At 35.7% G+C, this 19,076-nt stretch overlaps 1 protein-coding gene across 2 annotated transcripts; it reads right to left on the bottom strand.

Moving 5' to 3' along the window:
* Positions 1-3,532: 3,532 nt before the first annotated feature.
* Positions 3,533-17,815, bottom strand: fgf24 (fibroblast growth factor 24). Of its 2 annotated transcripts, none has more exons than XM_079390518.1 (5): positions 16,872-17,815; positions 16,637-16,673; positions 11,856-12,027; positions 6,996-7,102; positions 3,533-5,642 (listed from the first exon to the last, which is right to left on the bottom strand). In XM_079390518.1, exons 1-5 carry the CDS (start codon positions 16,901-16,903, stop codon positions 5,364-5,366), a joined length of 627 nt encoding a protein of 208 aa, XP_079246644.1. In that variant the 5' UTR covers positions 16,904-17,815; the 3' UTR covers positions 3,533-5,363. The 2 variants fall into 2 exon arrangements, with proteins under 2 accessions (XP_079246644.1, XP_079246645.1); XM_079390519.1 differs by having other exon boundaries at positions 4,178-5,642; positions 11,865-12,027; positions 16,872-17,525.
* Between the last annotated feature and the right edge of the window lie 1,261 nt (positions 17,816-19,076).

A 19,076-nucleotide genomic window follows, 5' to 3' on the forward strand; every position in this document is an offset into this window, starting at 1 on the left:
GAACGGTCGTAAAGACAGTGAGAGAATCAAAACGCTCTCTGTGTGTTTGACAGTTTGAGCAGGGAGGCCAATTGTGGTCAGATTCACTGAGAAGGGAGACGAAAGTTTGCGGTGTCTGAGCGGTTTTGCAAAAAAAAGGAAAATGACACTCAAAGAGCCGTGACAGTTAGGATTATATTAGAGGTCAACCTTTATTTTGGTTTCGCATGTTTGTTCCTCCGCAAAACCCTGAGGCGAAGTGAAATAATATTTAAGGAGACAAAGGTTGTTCTGTGTCGAGAATAGAGGGCCACCAAATTTCTGTTGACATGGCCCTTTATTAAGTGTGTGGTTGCTGAGGAGAGCAATCCGAGGAACGTTTGGCCTCTCACAAAATCTAACCCGACCGTTGAGAAACGTTCTGCGCAACAGTGACCGCCGTGCTGCGGCACGCACCTTATTTTCTGCTTGTCACTCGTGAAAGAAAACAAGTGCTGACTGGCAGCCACCAGGCGTGGAAAACATGACCCTTAGTTACGGCTTTTACCGAAAGCTGACCCAAGAGTGCAATATTTTTAAAAGGCAAGAGACTGGTCAACTAAAAGGGAGCAGAAGTGGCGTTCTAGACAGTCATGCACTGCTGGAGTCTCCTGTGATGGAGTCAGCGCTTCTTTTGCCTAAGAATAGCTGTCGGCTGCTGTGGTGAGTTCACAGAGCCTGAGGAGAGAAGCGGCTACAGAGGGATTATATGATTCATTTCAACATGTTGGGTCAGTTCCAGGGTCATCCTACGCTGATCAAAGGTTACGGCAAAGGTGTCTGGTGTTAAACACTCGTTGACCTTTAATGTTCAAATGTCAGATTATTATTTAAAAGTTTGTGGACAATAAGATTTTTTAATGTTTAAAAAACAAACAAAAAAAAAACGTTTCTTATGCTCATTAAGGCTGCATTTATTTGACCAAAAGTACAGTAAAAACAGTAATATTATGGAATATTTTTACAATTTAAAATAGCTGTTTTCTATTTAAATATATTTTAAAATGTCATGTATTCCTGCGATGCAAAGCTGAATTTTCAGCATCTTTACTCCAGTCTTCAGTGTCACATGATCCTTCAGAAATCATTCTGATATTCTGATTTGCTGTTCAAGAAACATTTCTTATTATTAGTGTTGAAAACAGTTGAACAGTTGTGCTGCTTAATATTTTTGTGAAAACTATTATACATTATTTTCAGGATTGTTAATAATAATAATAATAATCCTCAAAAAGAATAACTAGTTTTGAAAAATATTAAAAATAATGATTCATTCTGAATTTATGAATTTGTATCCTGTTTATGCATTACCTGACCAGTTAAATTAGACTTTGTCTTTGTATGCATTTGTTCCTCAAAGTTCTGTTGTTCTGTCATAGGTTTTTACATTTTAATTTATTTCCTTTTCTTCGTTGTCATTCTGTTTGTTCTGTGAAAAAGCAAAAACACTGAAATACATGTTGATGAAAAATTATATTATATATATTTTTTAAAAATGATGATGATGATTAATGTTATTATGGTAGTACTTTATTTTACAGTCCTCTTCATCATGTAAATACTATGTACTTATTACAGTAATTACAATAACTAGGTAAAAACTAGGTACTAACCCTAAACCTACCCCTACCCTATGTAGTTACCTTATATTACAAGTATTTTCTTAGGTAGGTACACTATAAGTACATGTAAAATAGAAAAACACATATACTTTGTGTGGTGCCGTGAGGTCATTTTAATGTGTACATATTTTTCAGCAACTTTAACACATTTGTAAGCCTCATCACCTCTTGCATCAGCCCTCCTACTCACGCCATCACCAAAAATGTGTGCAGAAAAAAAAAACTATACTTTTTAAGTAAAAGTAAAACCCAAAACAGCAGCACTACATTAAACATCATCAGACTCGGATAGACTCCTGTGTGTGAATGCTCCGTCTGGCTCGAGTAATTCAAGATTGGAGGGGACACCCATCTAAAAAAATACGGCCTGCTATTATTCAGCCTTAAGGAAGGAATAATAAAAAGGGGAAAAGAAAGACAATCCGTCAGCGAGCATCTGATAACATCAGTGAGAAGTTAAACAAAAGGCATTTTTCCCTCAAACCGGCCATCTTTCAGCTTGACTACTGCTGTAAACATCATTCCAGAACACAACATTATGAGACATCTTACCCTACATTCCTGATCCTCCTTTTTAAAGGGAGAGCGAAGTCTCAGAGCTTTGCCAAAAGAAGACTCCTAAGAGCTTGGAGACACACAGAGGGGGAGAGTTACAGCGTTGAAAACAATTGACCACCATCCCGACAGCGAGTTTTGCTCGAGAGCTCTCGGTTTCACCTTCGAGTCTGTTATTGACACATCGAGAATTAGAATAAATTCTCTCTAGTGGCTCATGCAGACTGTCTAATGAGCTCGCTGTCATCCGCAGAAGTAATTTCTCCCAGAACAAGGTTTCATACCAGAAGTTTTGGAAATCCATTTGGAAAAGGAATCGTTCCATTGACCTTAATACCTTTCCGAACATTCTCTTTGAGCATTCCTTCACTCCCTTTGGTTCTAATTGATTTCATAAAAGCTGTAATATGTAAAAGCGAGGAGGGGCTCTGTTGATATAACCTTGAATTTAAATGATCCTTGAATCCCCATGTTGTCTGAGAAACTCTTCACTGTCTTTAAACGCCTCATAACTTCCCCATGACACATTTTCTGGACCGTGTCTTCAACTTCCACAGTGCATTTCGCCTCTTTGTCTCTTGTCCTATGGCAAATTATCAACCGTAACCTCTGCGTCAAAAGTCAACTCCCTTGCGCTGCGTTTAGCACTCTTCGGACACCCAGTAGTTACGGCCGTCTAAGAACATATTCACACACGCGTGGGCCTGTTAAATGTGCTTCAAGACCCATCTTCTTCTCTGAAAGTTCTTTATTATGCAGTCAGTCACAGTCAAAGTGAAGTTTGACTTGCATCAAGTTGAGCAAGGCTCCAAATTTGGGTCTACAAATCTTCAATGCTTACTACTAAACTATACATAAGTCTGGATTTGTGTACATTAATTAATGAGATATTATGATTTGCACAGAATTAAAGCCTAATGCACAGTCTTAAGTCTTATGTCTGCTTGGAATGAATCATGCAATAATGATTCATTTTATTGAATCATTCTATTGATTAATTATGTAGTCTGGTTGAAAATTAAACAAAAAATAAATATGATAAATGTTTCTTAAAAAAAATGAAATGACAACAGTTCTTGAATATTTTTAACAAGAATAATTATCTGACATTTTCCTTTTAAAAATATGGGAATAAATCACTGCTGGGAACACTATTTATCACGGCACTGAATGTGAGTGTTGCTATATTCTCTCTCTCGCTGTCTGTCTCAGTGTCTATAGATTTCAGTGTTATGTATTTGGAGATTATGCTAATGAAGAGTTTGTGCTTGTGAAGATCAAGGATATGCAACAGTTATCTGGAAATATACAGGAGTAAAGATCACAACAAGCAAAATAAAGTTCCAGACTTTACGCAATTTATTTTTAAAGATCTTTGGATTTATGGGACCATCAAACCTAAATTTTCAAATATAAATCAATAATTTGAATATTTAATTTAGTGTTGTTTTTGATGTATGTGTGAATTTGTTCCATAGTTTTCCATTGCTTTCAATACAAAACACACTGCATTGCAATGAATGAATGATTGATTGATTGATTATGTAACTTGGTGTTTTTGTCTTTTTTTCCAGTACAAATATCCTAAAATTCTTAAATCAAGATATATTAACTTAAAACGCATAATGACTTAAGATATTAAGTCCAGTTTTCTGAAAAAATGCATCAAAAAGAAGTGTTTATGCTTAAAACCTGCCAAAATTGAGGAAGAAATCATGTTTTTCAGTGCATTACAGCTTGACGGTTACTTTTAAACTGTAAACACTTCAGAAAATGAATTAGTTGATTTTTGAGTCTTTTGACCCACACATTTGATTATGAAATCACACTGCAACGGTCTACAGAAACAGGTACTGTATAGGTTGCATGTAATGCAACATTGAATTTATAGCACTGTAATATAGTTCGTCATACATCCAATATATATATATATATATATATATACAAACACCACAAAAACAGTCATAACATATATTAATTTTCCATATATAGTCCTCTTTTTTATTATTATTAACAGAGGTCAAATAAATTCATCAAGTCATATTTACAGAGAAAGGCAATAAATATTTTATAATAGTAATAAAATTATTATTTTTTGCATACATTTATTTAATCGTACGAGTGGCATGATTGTTAGTAACATCTGACAGACGATGAGTATATAGACGAGTGTATACTACAGCTATACCATATGGAGAGTCGACCTCACCAACAGTGGCTGGAGTCCAGCGTCTGCAGAAGGGATTTCCTCTGTCTCAAACCTTCTAGAACCGAGAGAAAGCATTCTAGAACACAAAGAACATGACTGATTGTCAGGCGGACCGATTTCATTGGCTGAGTGACCTGGAAGTGTCAAAATCCGACACTTGTTGAGTGTCCGGGACATTAAGAGTGATACCTGGTTTTGCATTACGTATTTTGGTAGCTTACATTTAGGGTGATGGCATAATCAGCACGTACACATGATCCAAATGCAGAGCATTAGAGCGATTCCCCAAACATTACTCCAGTCCCTTCATATCCAGGCTCGCGTCTGTTAGTTCTCACACACACTATCACCACAGCTAAAGCTGATATCTGGCTAGTCAAAGCACGTCGATCTAAGCTGAATCAAAGAATATCGAAGCGTTCTGCGCATTCGGCCCGAGAGAAGGCCTGCTGTCCGTTCAGACGAGAAACGCATTCCACAGAGAGGCTCTTCAAAATATTGCACTCAAAGCTTCACGTTTACCTATGGAGGCCTGCAAAGGTCACATGACTCTGTTATCGCTCTCTCGTTGTGTTTCCATGACAGCCCATTCCAGTGGAAAATATTGGATCCTTGTTGTTGGGGGCAACACAAATGAAAATTAAAGGTTTCCCAGGTGGTGCAGTTTGCTCTCATCGCTATTCCAGAGTTTAAACGTGTCAAAGCAGGAGATGCTAGTTCCTTATAGGTCATCCTTAGTTAATCCAGTATAAATAAAATAACAGACACCAGTTACGTTTAAAAAAGACCAACATTCAACAGCTAGGAGAAACTTGACACTTCTGAAATATAAAAATAAAACATCTTTGAACTTAAGTTTTTTGTCTCTTTTCCGTAGCCATTGTTTATTTGTGTCCTCTTCCATCTCCTTTTTCGGATTAGATTAAGGTGTTTGTCAGGTAAGGAGCACGGGGAGCGTCTCAGTTCGTTTTGGGGTTGGGTTTTAAACGCCGCGCCCTTCGAGTCCGTTTCGTTACCGTCGTGAAACGGAACTCCTCCAGAGGGTCCACTTTTCCTTTGGGGTGGCGCTTCATGAAATGCACTTCCTGTTGTGTTTGTGTGGTCTTGGAGCCTTTTTTGGGTCGACCCTTTCGGTTGAAACCCAGATACCAGCCTTTGTACTTGGCCGACACCAGCGCTGTGTAGTTGTTCTCCAAGTATTCCTCCACGAAAACACAATCTTGGCTATTCCCATTGGGCTGAGGAGAAAAGACAAGATGACATGTCAGAAAAATAGTCCACTTGTTGAACAACCCCTCAGATGATGGTCTGATCGGTCATTAGTACTTTATGTACAGCCAGTCAGTCATTGCAAAATATAAACCCTAACATAAAACAGTTTTCTCAAAGTTAATGACTGCTCACAGATTTTAAAAAATAAAAATACTATATATTATATACAATATATTGGAGAATCTGTTAGCAACACAGCCAAGTTGTATTTTTCATAAAATAATTAAATTAAAATTAAAATTAAATTAAATTAAATTAAATTAAATTAAATTAAATTAAATTAAATTAAATTAAATTAAATTAAATTAAATTAAATTAAATTAAATTAAACATCATAGTGTTTTACAACCTTGCAGTGGTTTATTTTACAATAATGACAGGCTTCCATATTATTTCATATTATCTCAAATAAAATAAAATAAAATAAACCTCAACAGCATTGTGTTTTATGACCTTGCTGTAGGTTATTTTACAATAATGACAGGCTTCCATATTATTCCATATTATCTCACTTGTTAGCCAGCTATTCATAAAACAAAATAAAATAAAATAATTTAGAATAAAATATGGTGAAAAATATATGACTGCAGAATGACTAACCAATCAGAATCAACTATTTTAGAGAGTGATTAATAACCATAAATAACTCGATAATCTATTGAGTGAAGAAAATTTTGAAAGCTTTGTAAAACCCTATTTATTATCATTTCACAATATGTGCATCTCAAAATAGTTTCAAAGTTTGATTAAAAGATGATATGCAGTTTACACATCTACTATAAAATTCTTGTATGACAAGACGCCTACTCGTCTTGCAAAGCATAATGTTTTTAAAAGAATTACCAGCTTTTGCCAACAAGACACAATAATTGGGCCCTTCAACTTAGGGTCAGTTCAAAACAAGCCAGTGAAGCATGTAATGCCCTATTCATGGCAAATGTAGGGGGTGTTGGTCTTTCCACTAAGAATTGTTTGTGGTATGGCAGTTACAAGGACTTGGAAAAAAGGACAAGTTTAACTTCAAACAGTGAAATGGTATGAAAATATGTGTTGACTGGCTCCATCATATAACAATCTTGAGTTGGTTACAGTAGCAGTGGTTTTGGTCCCAACTACAAACTCATACATCAACTTGACATGCAATACACGAGTAATAATATTCATAACTGCAATTCTAAATAAGCTCATGTGTAAATCAAAAGCATACACACATTTTGTTACATTCATATAGTATTTTAATGTTCATACCTGTTTGCAAGACATATTCAAATTACATTGAATATGATATTTTTAGTTCCGATGTGTGATAGTAAACATACCTTTCCAATAATTTTGCCGTTCTTGTTCATGCAGATGTAGTATCCACTCTCTTTCCCTTTTATTCGAATGTGACTCCCGAATGTCTCCGTCTCCACAACAAGTAAAGCTGCGGGTAAAAATAAAACACAGTTTACTTACAATATGATGATCAGAGAATTAAATACATTTTGTTAGAAATAAACTCCTAAAAAATACTATATCTGCGTGAATTTGTTAAGAACACACCTGGGTCATTGTTAAAATGAAATGAAATAAAATAAAATCACTGTCTTATGTAAAATATATATTTTATTTTAAGACCATTCAGATTTTTATTTAATTGTAATTTACATTATTTCTGACAATTTCCCACAAATTCTCTTTAATGTTTTATGTCAGAAACATATATATATATATATAAACATATATATAAAAAATGTATAAATATGAATTATATATATATATATATATAATTCATATTTATAAATTTTTTTAAACATTATTTAAAAACATTGTTTTTTATTTTATTAAATAATTGTAATGCAAATATTAGTAACTTTTTTACAAGTAACTATTTGTTATTTTATGTAGCTGTATGAGAAAAAAACTACTTTCGTGTATTCATGTACATGACATACTATACTTTTTTATTCAAAGCTACATTTGGCATGTGAACTATAAAAAAAACAAAAAACTGCGAGAGAAACATAATGATTCATCATACAATACAGCTCCCTCTCAACCCCTAAAAAACACCCAACTCTCTCTCTCTTTCTCTCTGTAACCACCTTTGTTAAGGGTCCCACTCTTGGGGGGAAGCAATCTGCCAAACTCCTTGGAGCAGTTCAGATCCCCAGGGATTGGGTTTCCACTTGCCTTTAGTTCGTGCTCACTCAATCAAAAAGTTAGGATGATCCATTTGTTTAACACACTGGGCTATTCAAAGGTGCTCAAAGCAGAGAGGCTTAGAGAGCAACACCAAAACTGTCCCCTTCCAAAACAGCCCGGGGCAACATGAGAGGAACGACTAATCCCGGCAGGGCACTTGAGATCAAATGAGGGTGGGAAAGATCCCACTCCTCAGCAGCGCAGACCCCTTTAACAAATGCATGACGCTTTGAAAGACATGCCTGAAAATACAGCAATGAACTCTGTACCTAAAATCTGAATGCTTAAAGCAGTCAGCCCACCATCTGCGCATCTCTCAAGCCAGATGATTTCTTACTGGAGCAGCTTATTAATATTAAAGCACAGATGTCAACCGGACACACTGACCTTCACTAATATGAATGTTTTATTATCCCAAACTGGGGTGAAACCCAAGACATTTTTTAGATGTTTCTGGGAAGGCGAGTGTTTGCTGATAAATGAGTTAATATGAATGCAAGACCTGATCCAGCAGTGTGTTCAAATACAAGACGCAGGGTTGTTTTCATGTTACTTTTGCTTTATTTGAAGGAACTAGCTGTGTTAAAGTCGATGTGAAAGACTGTTCGCCACCCATTTTATTTCTGTAACATGACGCATTACAAAGTGAAACTGGATATTCAGTTTTTATTCCGGATGGATTAAATCACGTCTGTCCAACATTTTATCTCACTGAATATCACTCTCCACAGATCAGTCTCCAAACAGCAATTCACATTGACTTTAAAAATACTTTGAACATACACTACTGATCAAAAGTTTGGTGTCAGTAAGATTGTTTTTCTCTCTCTTATGCTTAACAAGACTTTATTTGATTAAAAACATAGTAAAGATAGTAATATTGTAAAATGTTTAAATGCTTTACTATATATATATAGAGAGAGAGAGTGAGAGAGAGAGAGAGATCGTTCATACAGACAGACATACATAGTAAGCTGCTATATATATATATATATCTCTAGTCTTCATGATCACATGATTTTTCAGAACTAATTCTAATATGCTTCTTTGATGAATAGAAAGTTCAATAGAAAAACATTTTCATTTAATGTGTTTTTTTCTGAATAAAAGTCATAATTTCTAATAAGATAAAACAATCTTGCTGACTTCAAACGTTTTTAATGGAAATGTAAATGTTCATAAATGCACATTTGACATAAATCTGATGTGTTAACTCAATCTGACTTTTAAAAAAGCAGCTCAGAATTGAGTCATGATTAAAACATGCTCCGCTCTCATGTTTTTTGAATGTTCGAACTTATTAATGTTGACAGGACAGCTGAAACTCAAGGGTAAAGCTGAGACAGAGGAGCACAGTGTGCGTGCATGTGTGTGTGTGTGTGTGTGTGTGTGCGCATGCATGTCATGGAGTTCACAGGTGTCAGGTGTGAGGGTTTACCTGGATCTGCCTCCTCTCATGCTAACACAGGTACAGAGGATCAGCTCAGCCAATGCTGCACTGCTTAAACAGACACCAACACACTCGAGCAGTAAACAACAGCAACACTGCTGTAAACACTCGCTGAATTACAAACAATAGCTCACACTAAATGACAACTGAATAAAGAACACTGCCAGCACTGCCAAAAATACTACATCCTACTAGAACCAGAACACACTTTAACAAATCCTGATATATAATTACTGAACATTGCCAACATTTCCATAAACAATACTGAATGCTGAAACATTAAAGATCAAAGCACAACTATATGAATGCAAAAAGAAAAAACAAGCTCGATTCAAATGTCATTATTGACTGCAAAGAAGGGATTCCCCAACTTTTCTTTCAGCTGAACCGCTTTGATCTAAAATATTTACCTAAAGTACCACTTGAGATTTTAAATTCATATTTGAATAATTTAACAACACATTGGCATATTCATAGTACTCAGATATTGTTAAATGGTCAAAAGACAATTATAAGATTATAAGATTTATGACAACACAACCCCGATCATCAAAACATCATCTAACATACACAAACACATGAATATAAGCACAAACTAGCGACCAAATTAACAGAGAATCAAATTTTGCTCAAAACCTCTATGATTCATTCACAACTCAGACATAAATAGTTCTATTAATAACTCTAAATGAATGTGCAAGGTCGGTATTTTCAGTGGATAATATACATAAAGCCATACAAGTTTGGATCAACATGTAGGTTAGCAAACAATGACAGAATTATCATTTTAGGTGAACTATGCCTTTAAAATGTAATATTTTTAATCCTGCTTCCCCGTGTTCATCTAATGTGACACAAAATGAACAAAAACTTCTTCTTAAGCACAGACATAATAATAAAACTGCTTACAAGAAGAAACAAACAGAATCGGAGCACTAAAAATCCAAAGGATTATAAAACTACATAAATAACAGGATTATGCAGGTATAGGAATCCAGGACTAGAGCTTTATGGAGTCATGTCTGTTGTGGAATCTTTATGCTGAACAGCTCTGACTGACACAAACGAGCACAAGACTGAAATATAAACATGCTTGTATCAGTCAGCAAAGTTAAGTGCAGCATTCAGTGTGTTTATCTTCACTCCGAGTCTCTGTTCTCACACTCGTACCGCTGGGGCACGCTGCCCATCAGTTCTGTGGTTTTTGTTTTGTTTATACTTTGATACATTTGATTAATAACAGCTCAGGTTGGATGATAAAGAAAAGAAGTTCATCGTAGATCTGATATTAGCAGGCCTAGATGGAATTATCTGGGGTAATAAGCTATTTAAACATGGTAAAATTAGTTCAATGGAGCTAATGGAGAGTACTAAACACTTTAAAATGCAAGAGGCAGCTTTAATGATTATATATATCAGAAAACTGATTAAAGCAAGCTCACAATCAGAGATTGCAACAAATAAAGCCATTTAGGAAGACTTGAAAACATGCAACACAAGAATGTATCTGAGTTAAAGGGATAGTTCTTCCAAAAATAAACAGTCTTTAATCATTTATGCGCCCTCATGTCATCCCGAACCTGTATGAATTTATTTCATAATGTTGAATTTCTGATGAACATCCTGCTACTATTTTTAATATAATAAAAGTGAATGAGTGCTGTGAAGCTCTGAAATGACAAACAAGTATGAATATTATAAAAGTTTTATAAAAGTGGTCCAATTTACTTGACAGTGTGAGAAAGACACTGAAATGTATGTTTTTACGGAAGATCTGTGTTCTTTAGAGTTCACTGAGTGAAATAGAAGTGTCTGAATTAGTTTTTTTAACTTAGACCTCTCAATGATTTGTTCAATGCATCAAAGTGATTCGGTTCTCAAATTCAACTCACTGACTACACTTTCATGCACAATAATATTCCAATATGAATCATTCAGTATTCTGATTATAACTGAGTCATGCCACAGTCGGATTGCCTGCTTAAGTTTAATAATATTCTGATTCCTCTAATTCTGATTCCCACCCATATATATAGCATGCAAACATCATAAACATATTGTAAACATATGTATGCATATACAGTAAATATTATATTCAGAATATGGCTCTAACTTGAATATAGACCTTTATTCTATCTCCAGAATTTGACGTGCATAGTCAATGATGACGTGCATAGACAATTAACTTTATTTTCAGTGAATAATGGCTTATTATACTTAGTTGTATACCCTACTATTAAAATACCACATTTATTAAACCTCTGTGGGTTTTTTTGCATCTTTATTAAGAGCGTCAGTCATTGCAAGTGCATGGAAAAGAGTAACCAGTGCAATCCTAACTTACCCATTTGTGTTTAAAAGAAACAAAGTCATACAGATTTGGAACGACATGAGCGTGAGTAAATGATTACAGAAATTTCATTTTTGGTTGAACTATCTCTTTAAATCATTCTACCTTATGTGTTCAAAAGCAGACTATAAACTGTCAAATATTACAGGTTCTCCTGCGTGGTTTATTCAGAGCACAGGAACACTCCCGTACCGTACTTGCCCCCATCGTCTCCATTGGCGTTGATCTTCTTCCCCAGGATCTGCACATGTTTCCCAGTGGTTCGGCTGTAGAGCTGATATATCCGCACCTGCTTCCGACTCACGTCGTCTCTGGTGTGGTTCTCGATGTAGAACCGGAAGTCGGCGGAACTCTGGTGAGATTCCTAGAACCAGCAAGAACAAAATGTGTTGATGTATTTCTTGATTCAGTTTTACAACTGCATGCATTTTAACACTTCTGCTGTGCTTAAAATGCTTTACCTAATTTGGTGTTCCTGGTCAAAAATGACCGGCCTTTTAAAAACTGCTTTTACATCTGCTATTAAATCCACGATTTGGTGATAATATAGCATTACGAGTATGCCATGTTATCTCCAGATCTTGGATTTAATCTTTTTGTTAACTTGTTTTCTTTCAATTACCACAGGTTTTGTATTTCTTTTTGGAACTGAATGGTCGTAGGCCTCATTGATCAGGGCTGCATTTCCTAAAAGCATCGCAAGCCTAAGTTGATCGTAGAACCATTGTCACCAAGGGAGCTACGATCAACTTAGGTTTACGATGCTTTTGGGAAAGGCTGCACTAGTCTTATCAGTTTTTGACCGAAAAAAAAGCATACAAGCGATGTTCACTCAAAAACATGCATGAGCTCAGCTCAGTCAGTTACAAAAATGCTAAACCTGTGCTAATTGAAAGGTTAATAAAAAGTTTAAATCCAGTTGCATAATAAATTTATAAACTTGTTTTTTTTTTTTTGACTGGGAACACCACAAGTGTTTAACAAAGGTGGGTAAAAACCCCCAAAAAGTACAAAAATTACCTATTTTTTGGGGAAGTTGTAATACTTTGTGTGAGTCAGTAAGTTTTAGTCCAATGTAACAACATTAACTAGCATTTTTGGGGAAAAGAAAATCCTCTGTGCATCAAACGGCATTAATAACTGATTTTACTTTCATTATGTGAAACAAGAGGATGGGATCTCATAAACTGGGAATTGATTGGAAAGTGTCCATTACATGCCAGAACAGTGGTAGTCATTTCAGAGGAAAAGCAATTTTCCATGTAGATGAAAGATTATGATGACACACTTTTTCAGGAAAAACATGCCGCCATGAAACAGTCACAATAAGACCATGAATGTGTATTGTGTACAAAGTAAATAGGGTCATATTTTAATATCATGTTGAATCAACACTAAACTGACTTAACAGCACAAATTGAATTTGATTTATATTTTGAAAAGGTTTGTATAATTGATTCTGTTATTAACTCCTGCGAAACTGCTTTGAAACAAACTTTATTGTACAAAGCCCCATATAAATAAAGGTGACTTGACTTGACTTAGTTTCAAGCAATAAAAAAATTCTATGAAAGTTCAGACCACAGTAATTTCTGCATGTTTTGGTGCCCGTCTCTCTCTCTTTCTCTCTCACTAAATAAAATATCTGAATACGCTGAGCCTGGAGCTACACCGAGAAGTCAAGTTTTCAATTTCCACAAGCAAGTCTCCAGCAATTATCCACCTGAAAGATCCAACTCTGTCATCAAACAAATATCTGCCTAAGGTAAGAATCACACTCATAAATCACACATACACACCTGTAAGTATGGGAAGCACATGTACACAACTGAAGACTGCTACACTGGTACACACACAAAGCACTAACATAATAAAATACAATTTAGCTTGCCATGGCATCTCCTGTCGCTCACATTCACAATCACCCGAGGCTTTATATGAAAATCACCAATACACTTCTCATCCAATATCCTCCTATCTTTCCTCCTCCTCTTCTGTCATCCCTCCATACGTGAGGAAAACATATACCTCTAAAAACCCTGGAATCTTCATCCCAGCCAAGACTACTCTCACGGGCTGAAACGAGGGGTAATTATCCTGTAATGAGCTTGTATGTGGCTTCTCTCAGGTGGTTAATTACGCTCACATTACATACTTAAACTCCATGTTATTTTAACCTCGGCTAATTAATGACATTTAGGGAGCATGAGGGGAAAAGCGCAGCTTACGGTACAGAAAAAAAATATTTTCAACAGAGTTGAGAAAGAAACTTCCATAGAGATTCACGCTGAATGCAAGACTGCTAAGAAATACATCAGCACAACACAACTGGCTAAATTAACCCATTAATGCAGGAATTATTAAAACACTGAATGAATGAAAATCACTTCAAAACAATGTAATTATTGTAAGCAATGTAAGCAAAATAAGAGACTGAAGATAAAAACACTATTCAACAAACTAAGTCAGTAAGATTTGGAGATGCTCACCAAGGCTGCATTTATTTGATGAAAAATACAGTAAAATCAGTAATATTGTTTTATATTTTTTTATTAATACATTTTCAAATGTGATTTTATTCCTGTACTGCAAAGTAGAACTTCCACTCTTCAGGGTCACGTTGTTTCTTATTGTTGTCAATGTGGGAAAAACTTTTGCTGCTTGTTTTTTTTATTTTATTTTTTTAATTTTTTTTTGGAAAACGTCAAAAAAAAATTCAGGATCCTTTGATGAATGGAAAGTTCAAAAGAACAGCATTTATTTGAAATACAAATATTTATAACATTATAAATGTCTTAACTGCTACTTTTGATCAATTTAATGCATCCTTGTTGAATAAAAGTATTAATTTCTTTCTTCAATAAAAAAAAATCTTACTGACCCCAAACTTTCGAATGGTAGCATATGTTTATAAAATTAATAAATAAAATAAATACCTAAAAAACTAAAATCTTACTGACCCCAGACTTTCGAACGGTAGCGTTTATTGATAAATATAGTGGAGAAGAACTTTTGAATGTATGCTATAATAAACAAAAAACACAATGGCATTTAGGACAGTCATATAGAATAAAGCGAAAAGGTCAAAGGTGATTATTCATAGTGGTTTGGTTGTAAAACTACATTCTCAGGAGTCATCGTACGTTGCTCCCTCTTATGTCAAAAACAACTCAGAATCATGGTTAATTCTAAGCTCTTGGCCAATTTCAGCTCACAAAAGCACACACAGATGCAACTCCGTGCTCACACAGCCTCTCCTCGGAAGGATTTACTCTGAAATCTGGCCATCTAGTCAGACACAGAGGTGTGTTTTGTAGACAGTTGCGTACGGACAGGAGCGGGAAGGCAGAGGGCATGCCTATGCAGGGAGCGAGCCACGGCCAAACATTTTTATCACGCCGCCCGACTCCCTTCAAAGCCAACCTAGGCAAACGAATCTCATGGCGACTTCAAAAGCCTGGTCCCGTCCCGAGCACTCTTGCATGTCAGATAGGCCCTATCTGCAGACACCCTTCTTTGCGCAGGATGCATCTCAGGAAACAACGCTTCAGTGCACCGCCACTTAAACTGTGCTTATCACGCCGTCTTTCCCTGCATCTCCTTAATAACAACTTTGTTTGTTTTCTCAAGGAGAATCTACAACAGCGAAGGCTACGGTTAGCAGTAGAAGCAAGTGATACTTGTACTCTGTCTGTCAATGACCTAAAGAAGAACTACTGTCATCACTGCCACACTAAAGCCTCGTTTGTGCCAACTGCTTTGGTAAAACTGAACGCACATAATTATATAACCAACATGGGTCTCGTTTTCTTCAAAGCGGTGGCTTTTGTTCCTGGTTTGAGTGGTGATTGCCCCCTTCTATTATAACACTCTGATGCAAGTTTTATATTCACAATGCCTTGACCCATTTGCCAGGAGAAAAAAAAAGGCTCTCATTAAGCCGTTCCCTCCTTGTGAGGAATGTACATCTGTCAGTAAAGATGGATTTAAGGAACTGCAGATATCTAATTACTTATGTGTTAGGTATATTTTGTCGGTTGAATTCAAAGGATTAGTCACCTTACTCAAAGTCTTGGGAGAGTCTGATATTGCAGCCAGTCTTACCTTAACAGCTTTTAAAAGGAAAAATTTGGTCACTTCTTAGCCTCTTTAGATTTATTACTTTGGATACATACAGTTAATGTACACTATTTATGTACATACTCGTATGTATATACTTAAAATATTATTTAATTTAATCATATATATATATATATATATGGTATATATATATATATATATATATATATATATATATATATACTTTTTTAAAGAGGAGATATTCCTTAGATATATTGTTTAATGTAATGTGCATTGTTTAATATATATACAGTGTGTGTGTGTGTGTATATATATATATATATATATATATATATATATATATATATACTGCTGTAGCAAATATATGTTTTATTAATTTTTGTTCAATCTAATCTTAATTGAATTTAATATGCAATTACTTTCATTTCAATTTAATTTTATGGTCAGTGTTCATCTTCCAAGAAATAAATAATACACTCACTCACTCACTCACTCACTCAAACACACACACACACACACACACACAAATAGCTTATTTTTGTATTCCGCGTGAAATCAGTCAAAACACGAGTTTACTAACTATTCTGAACGGAAATAATTGTGACTCTTTATGAAATACTAGATTCATGGTCAAACACAAAAAGCGCAAAAGGAAAATCCAGACTTTTAGAGAAAAATAAATTCAATTCCGCTGGCAAGACCACCAACAAACCCAAAGACTTTTTTTATTTATTTTTTTATTTTACAGCCTTTGGGGTGTAGATTTCCCATGCCTCTGTTTTCACAAACCTTAAAACAACAAATTAAACACGCTTTGTGTTTGCGCACCGGCACATCCTCATAATCCCTGCCTTAATCCAGATTCATGACTACAGTGAAACAGCCAGACTTACCTGCAACTGGAAGTAGAGGACCAGAAAATGTAAACACCTGAAAAGAGAAAGAGAGAGAGAGAGATTGAGAGAATGAGAGGGAGAGACAGAAGGGAAGTAAGGAGGAGTAAATCACAAGCAATTACACCAGATAAAATTGTAGCAGTTCATCTTAAACCTGGCTTTGAGCGACTTCTATTGGCAAGAATGTACGAACTCAACGTGAATCAAATAGATTATTAAGAATATTCCTTACACGTAGATGAACCTTGACGGCAGACCAGACATCTTGGTCAAATACACCTGTTTCCAGCGTTTGCCGCTCCAGTAAGTGCCGCGCGGAGCCCCGCCACTGTCTCACACACAAAATCCCGGAGGAGATGTGCAATCCCAAGGAAAAGAGAGATGAAGCAAGTGTAAATGTGCCGCTGGAAGCAGCATGAGGCTGTTTCTTGTTTGAAAAAGAGCTGAATAAACGCAAATAAGTGTCTTCCCCGTGGTGTCCCCGCTTCTCCGCGGTCAGCGCGCCCTGCACCCTCTCGCCAAAGCGCGCAAAGATTGAATTGGTAAGAAAGGCTGAAGCGGGGTGTCTCCTCCTCGGTGAACAATCCGCGATCTTAGTGCTTACTCTTGATCCAGCATGCGCGATGAAAAGATAAATTCCGTTCGTACCTGCCGAAGTCACCTGAAAGTGCACACCTTACGTGGATCATTCCAAGCTTCCCGTGTCCATTGTTTGGAGAGGGAAAACTTTCCCAACAAGTCAGGATAGATGAGTTACGTTTAGAAGTCTGTTCTTTAGTTGTTGCTTCACTGTTATCCGAGTCGTTTGTACATAAAAGGCGCACAGACCCGTGGCAAATCCTGGAAGAGCGCTGGGTGATGTTACGGGACTGTCTGTATGTGTGCCGAGGAGGGCTGGAGCGCACTGAGGGGTTTTGGGTTGGTGGTGGGAGGAAACCTGTCAGTGGTTTTGCACCTGATAGGGTGATCTGAGAGAGTCCATCGGTGCGCGGAATGCGCCTTTTCTCTGTCTGAGCACAGTTTCTTTTGCGCTTCTCGTAGTTTCTTAAACTCTTTCGATTCGATGGGAATCTGTGAGAATTCCTTGCGGATTTCACATACGAACTTGTAAACAGGTGCATTTCAGTTGAGCAAAACCAGACACGCGGTGTTGAGATAACCAAATTCTCATCGGATGGGGTAAAGAGAAAGAGGCGTTACACTCACTTTTAAAAAAAAAGTTTAAATGCATACTACTACTACTACTCATAACATAATATGAGCCAAAGTCATTAAGTTTCAATAAATTATTAAAAAAGATATATTATTATAATTAAAACATAATAATCATTAAAATAATTAATCATAAATTAATACTTGGCTCAAAGACAAATAAGGATGTCAGAGATGATAAAAGGGAGATATGTTTCAAAAATCAGGTATTAGAAACATGCAAAGTTCTTAAAAATGTAATATTTATGTCCATGATGGATTACAATTATTTTAATTTAGTGAACCTAAAAGTTGTGTAAACTTATATATATATTAATTAATGTATATAATTAATTATATATAAATATATTTTATATTTATACTTTATATATTTACATATTTAGTCATTTTTATTCATTCTTAATGACCTTGGCTCACTGTCTTTGTTTAATGATTTTCATATCGCATGACAATCAAATTGCTTTCTCATTCAAAAAAGTAATAAATAAATCTGTACTTATTTTTTTTTAAGTAGAGGTGTAAATTAAATCCCTAAAATGCAGTAGTTAATGATGCAACAAAATGTATATATATAAAAAAAAGTCCATTCACTCGTTTGTCAACTTCCCAAACCTGAAAGTGTTTTATTGGAGGAGTTTGTTGATTCCTCTCAGACAGTATTGAAATTCAAGTGCTTGTCGAACTCGACTTCAATATTGTGCTGTAAGTCATCGGGCATTGAAATGCATCAGAGGTGTGAATGTGTTAACAAGGTCTTCTGAACATGCCCCCTGCCAGCTGCAAGTTTATTCCCTCAACAGCCCTTTTCTCAGCTGTGATCAGAGAAAAAAGCAGCATGTACTCATTTACATTACTGCTTTTACTTTTTACCGTAATCTATAATTTGCACAGAATTAATTTACAAAGCACAGTTTAGATTTATTTTAGAGGTTAAACATTAACAAAACATGCGGTGTAAAACAACATGGTCCAGTTGACATGTTTGCTTGTTCAAACTATTACAAACCTCAAACTGTGTTGGTGTCCAATATATCTATTACGAATCTGATGAATTACTTTAAAGTCTGGCCTAGAACAGCACATGCCATAAGAAAGTAGTCGGGGGGGGGGGGGGGGGGGGGGACATTTAATTAACACCAAATTAAATCCTATTGTTTTTTGTTTTTTCTTCCTTTTAGCATGTGCTCTTTCTTGTTTTGCATGCATTTTTTTATTTTATGCATGC

The sequence above is a fragment of the Barbus barbus genome, assembly GCF_936440315.1.
Source record: "Barbus barbus genome assembly, chromosome: 33".
Classification (NCBI taxonomy): Eukaryota; Metazoa; Chordata; class Actinopteri; order Cypriniformes; family Cyprinidae; genus Barbus; species Barbus barbus.

Excerpts from the sequence above, each read along its gene's own strand:
- fgf24 (XM_079390518.1), bottom strand. The coding sequence starts at position 16,903 with ATGTCTGGTCTGCCGTCAAGGTTCATCTACGT. Across the intron at positions 12,028-16,636 it reads TCCTCTACTTCCAGTTGCAG|GAATCTCACCAGAGTTCCGC; the intron begins GTAAGTCTGGCT and ends TGCTGGTTCTAG. Across the intron at positions 5,643-6,995 it reads ACGGCAAAATTATTGGAAAG|CCCAATGGGAATAGCCAAGA; the intron begins GTATGTTTACTA and ends TTTTCTCCTCAG.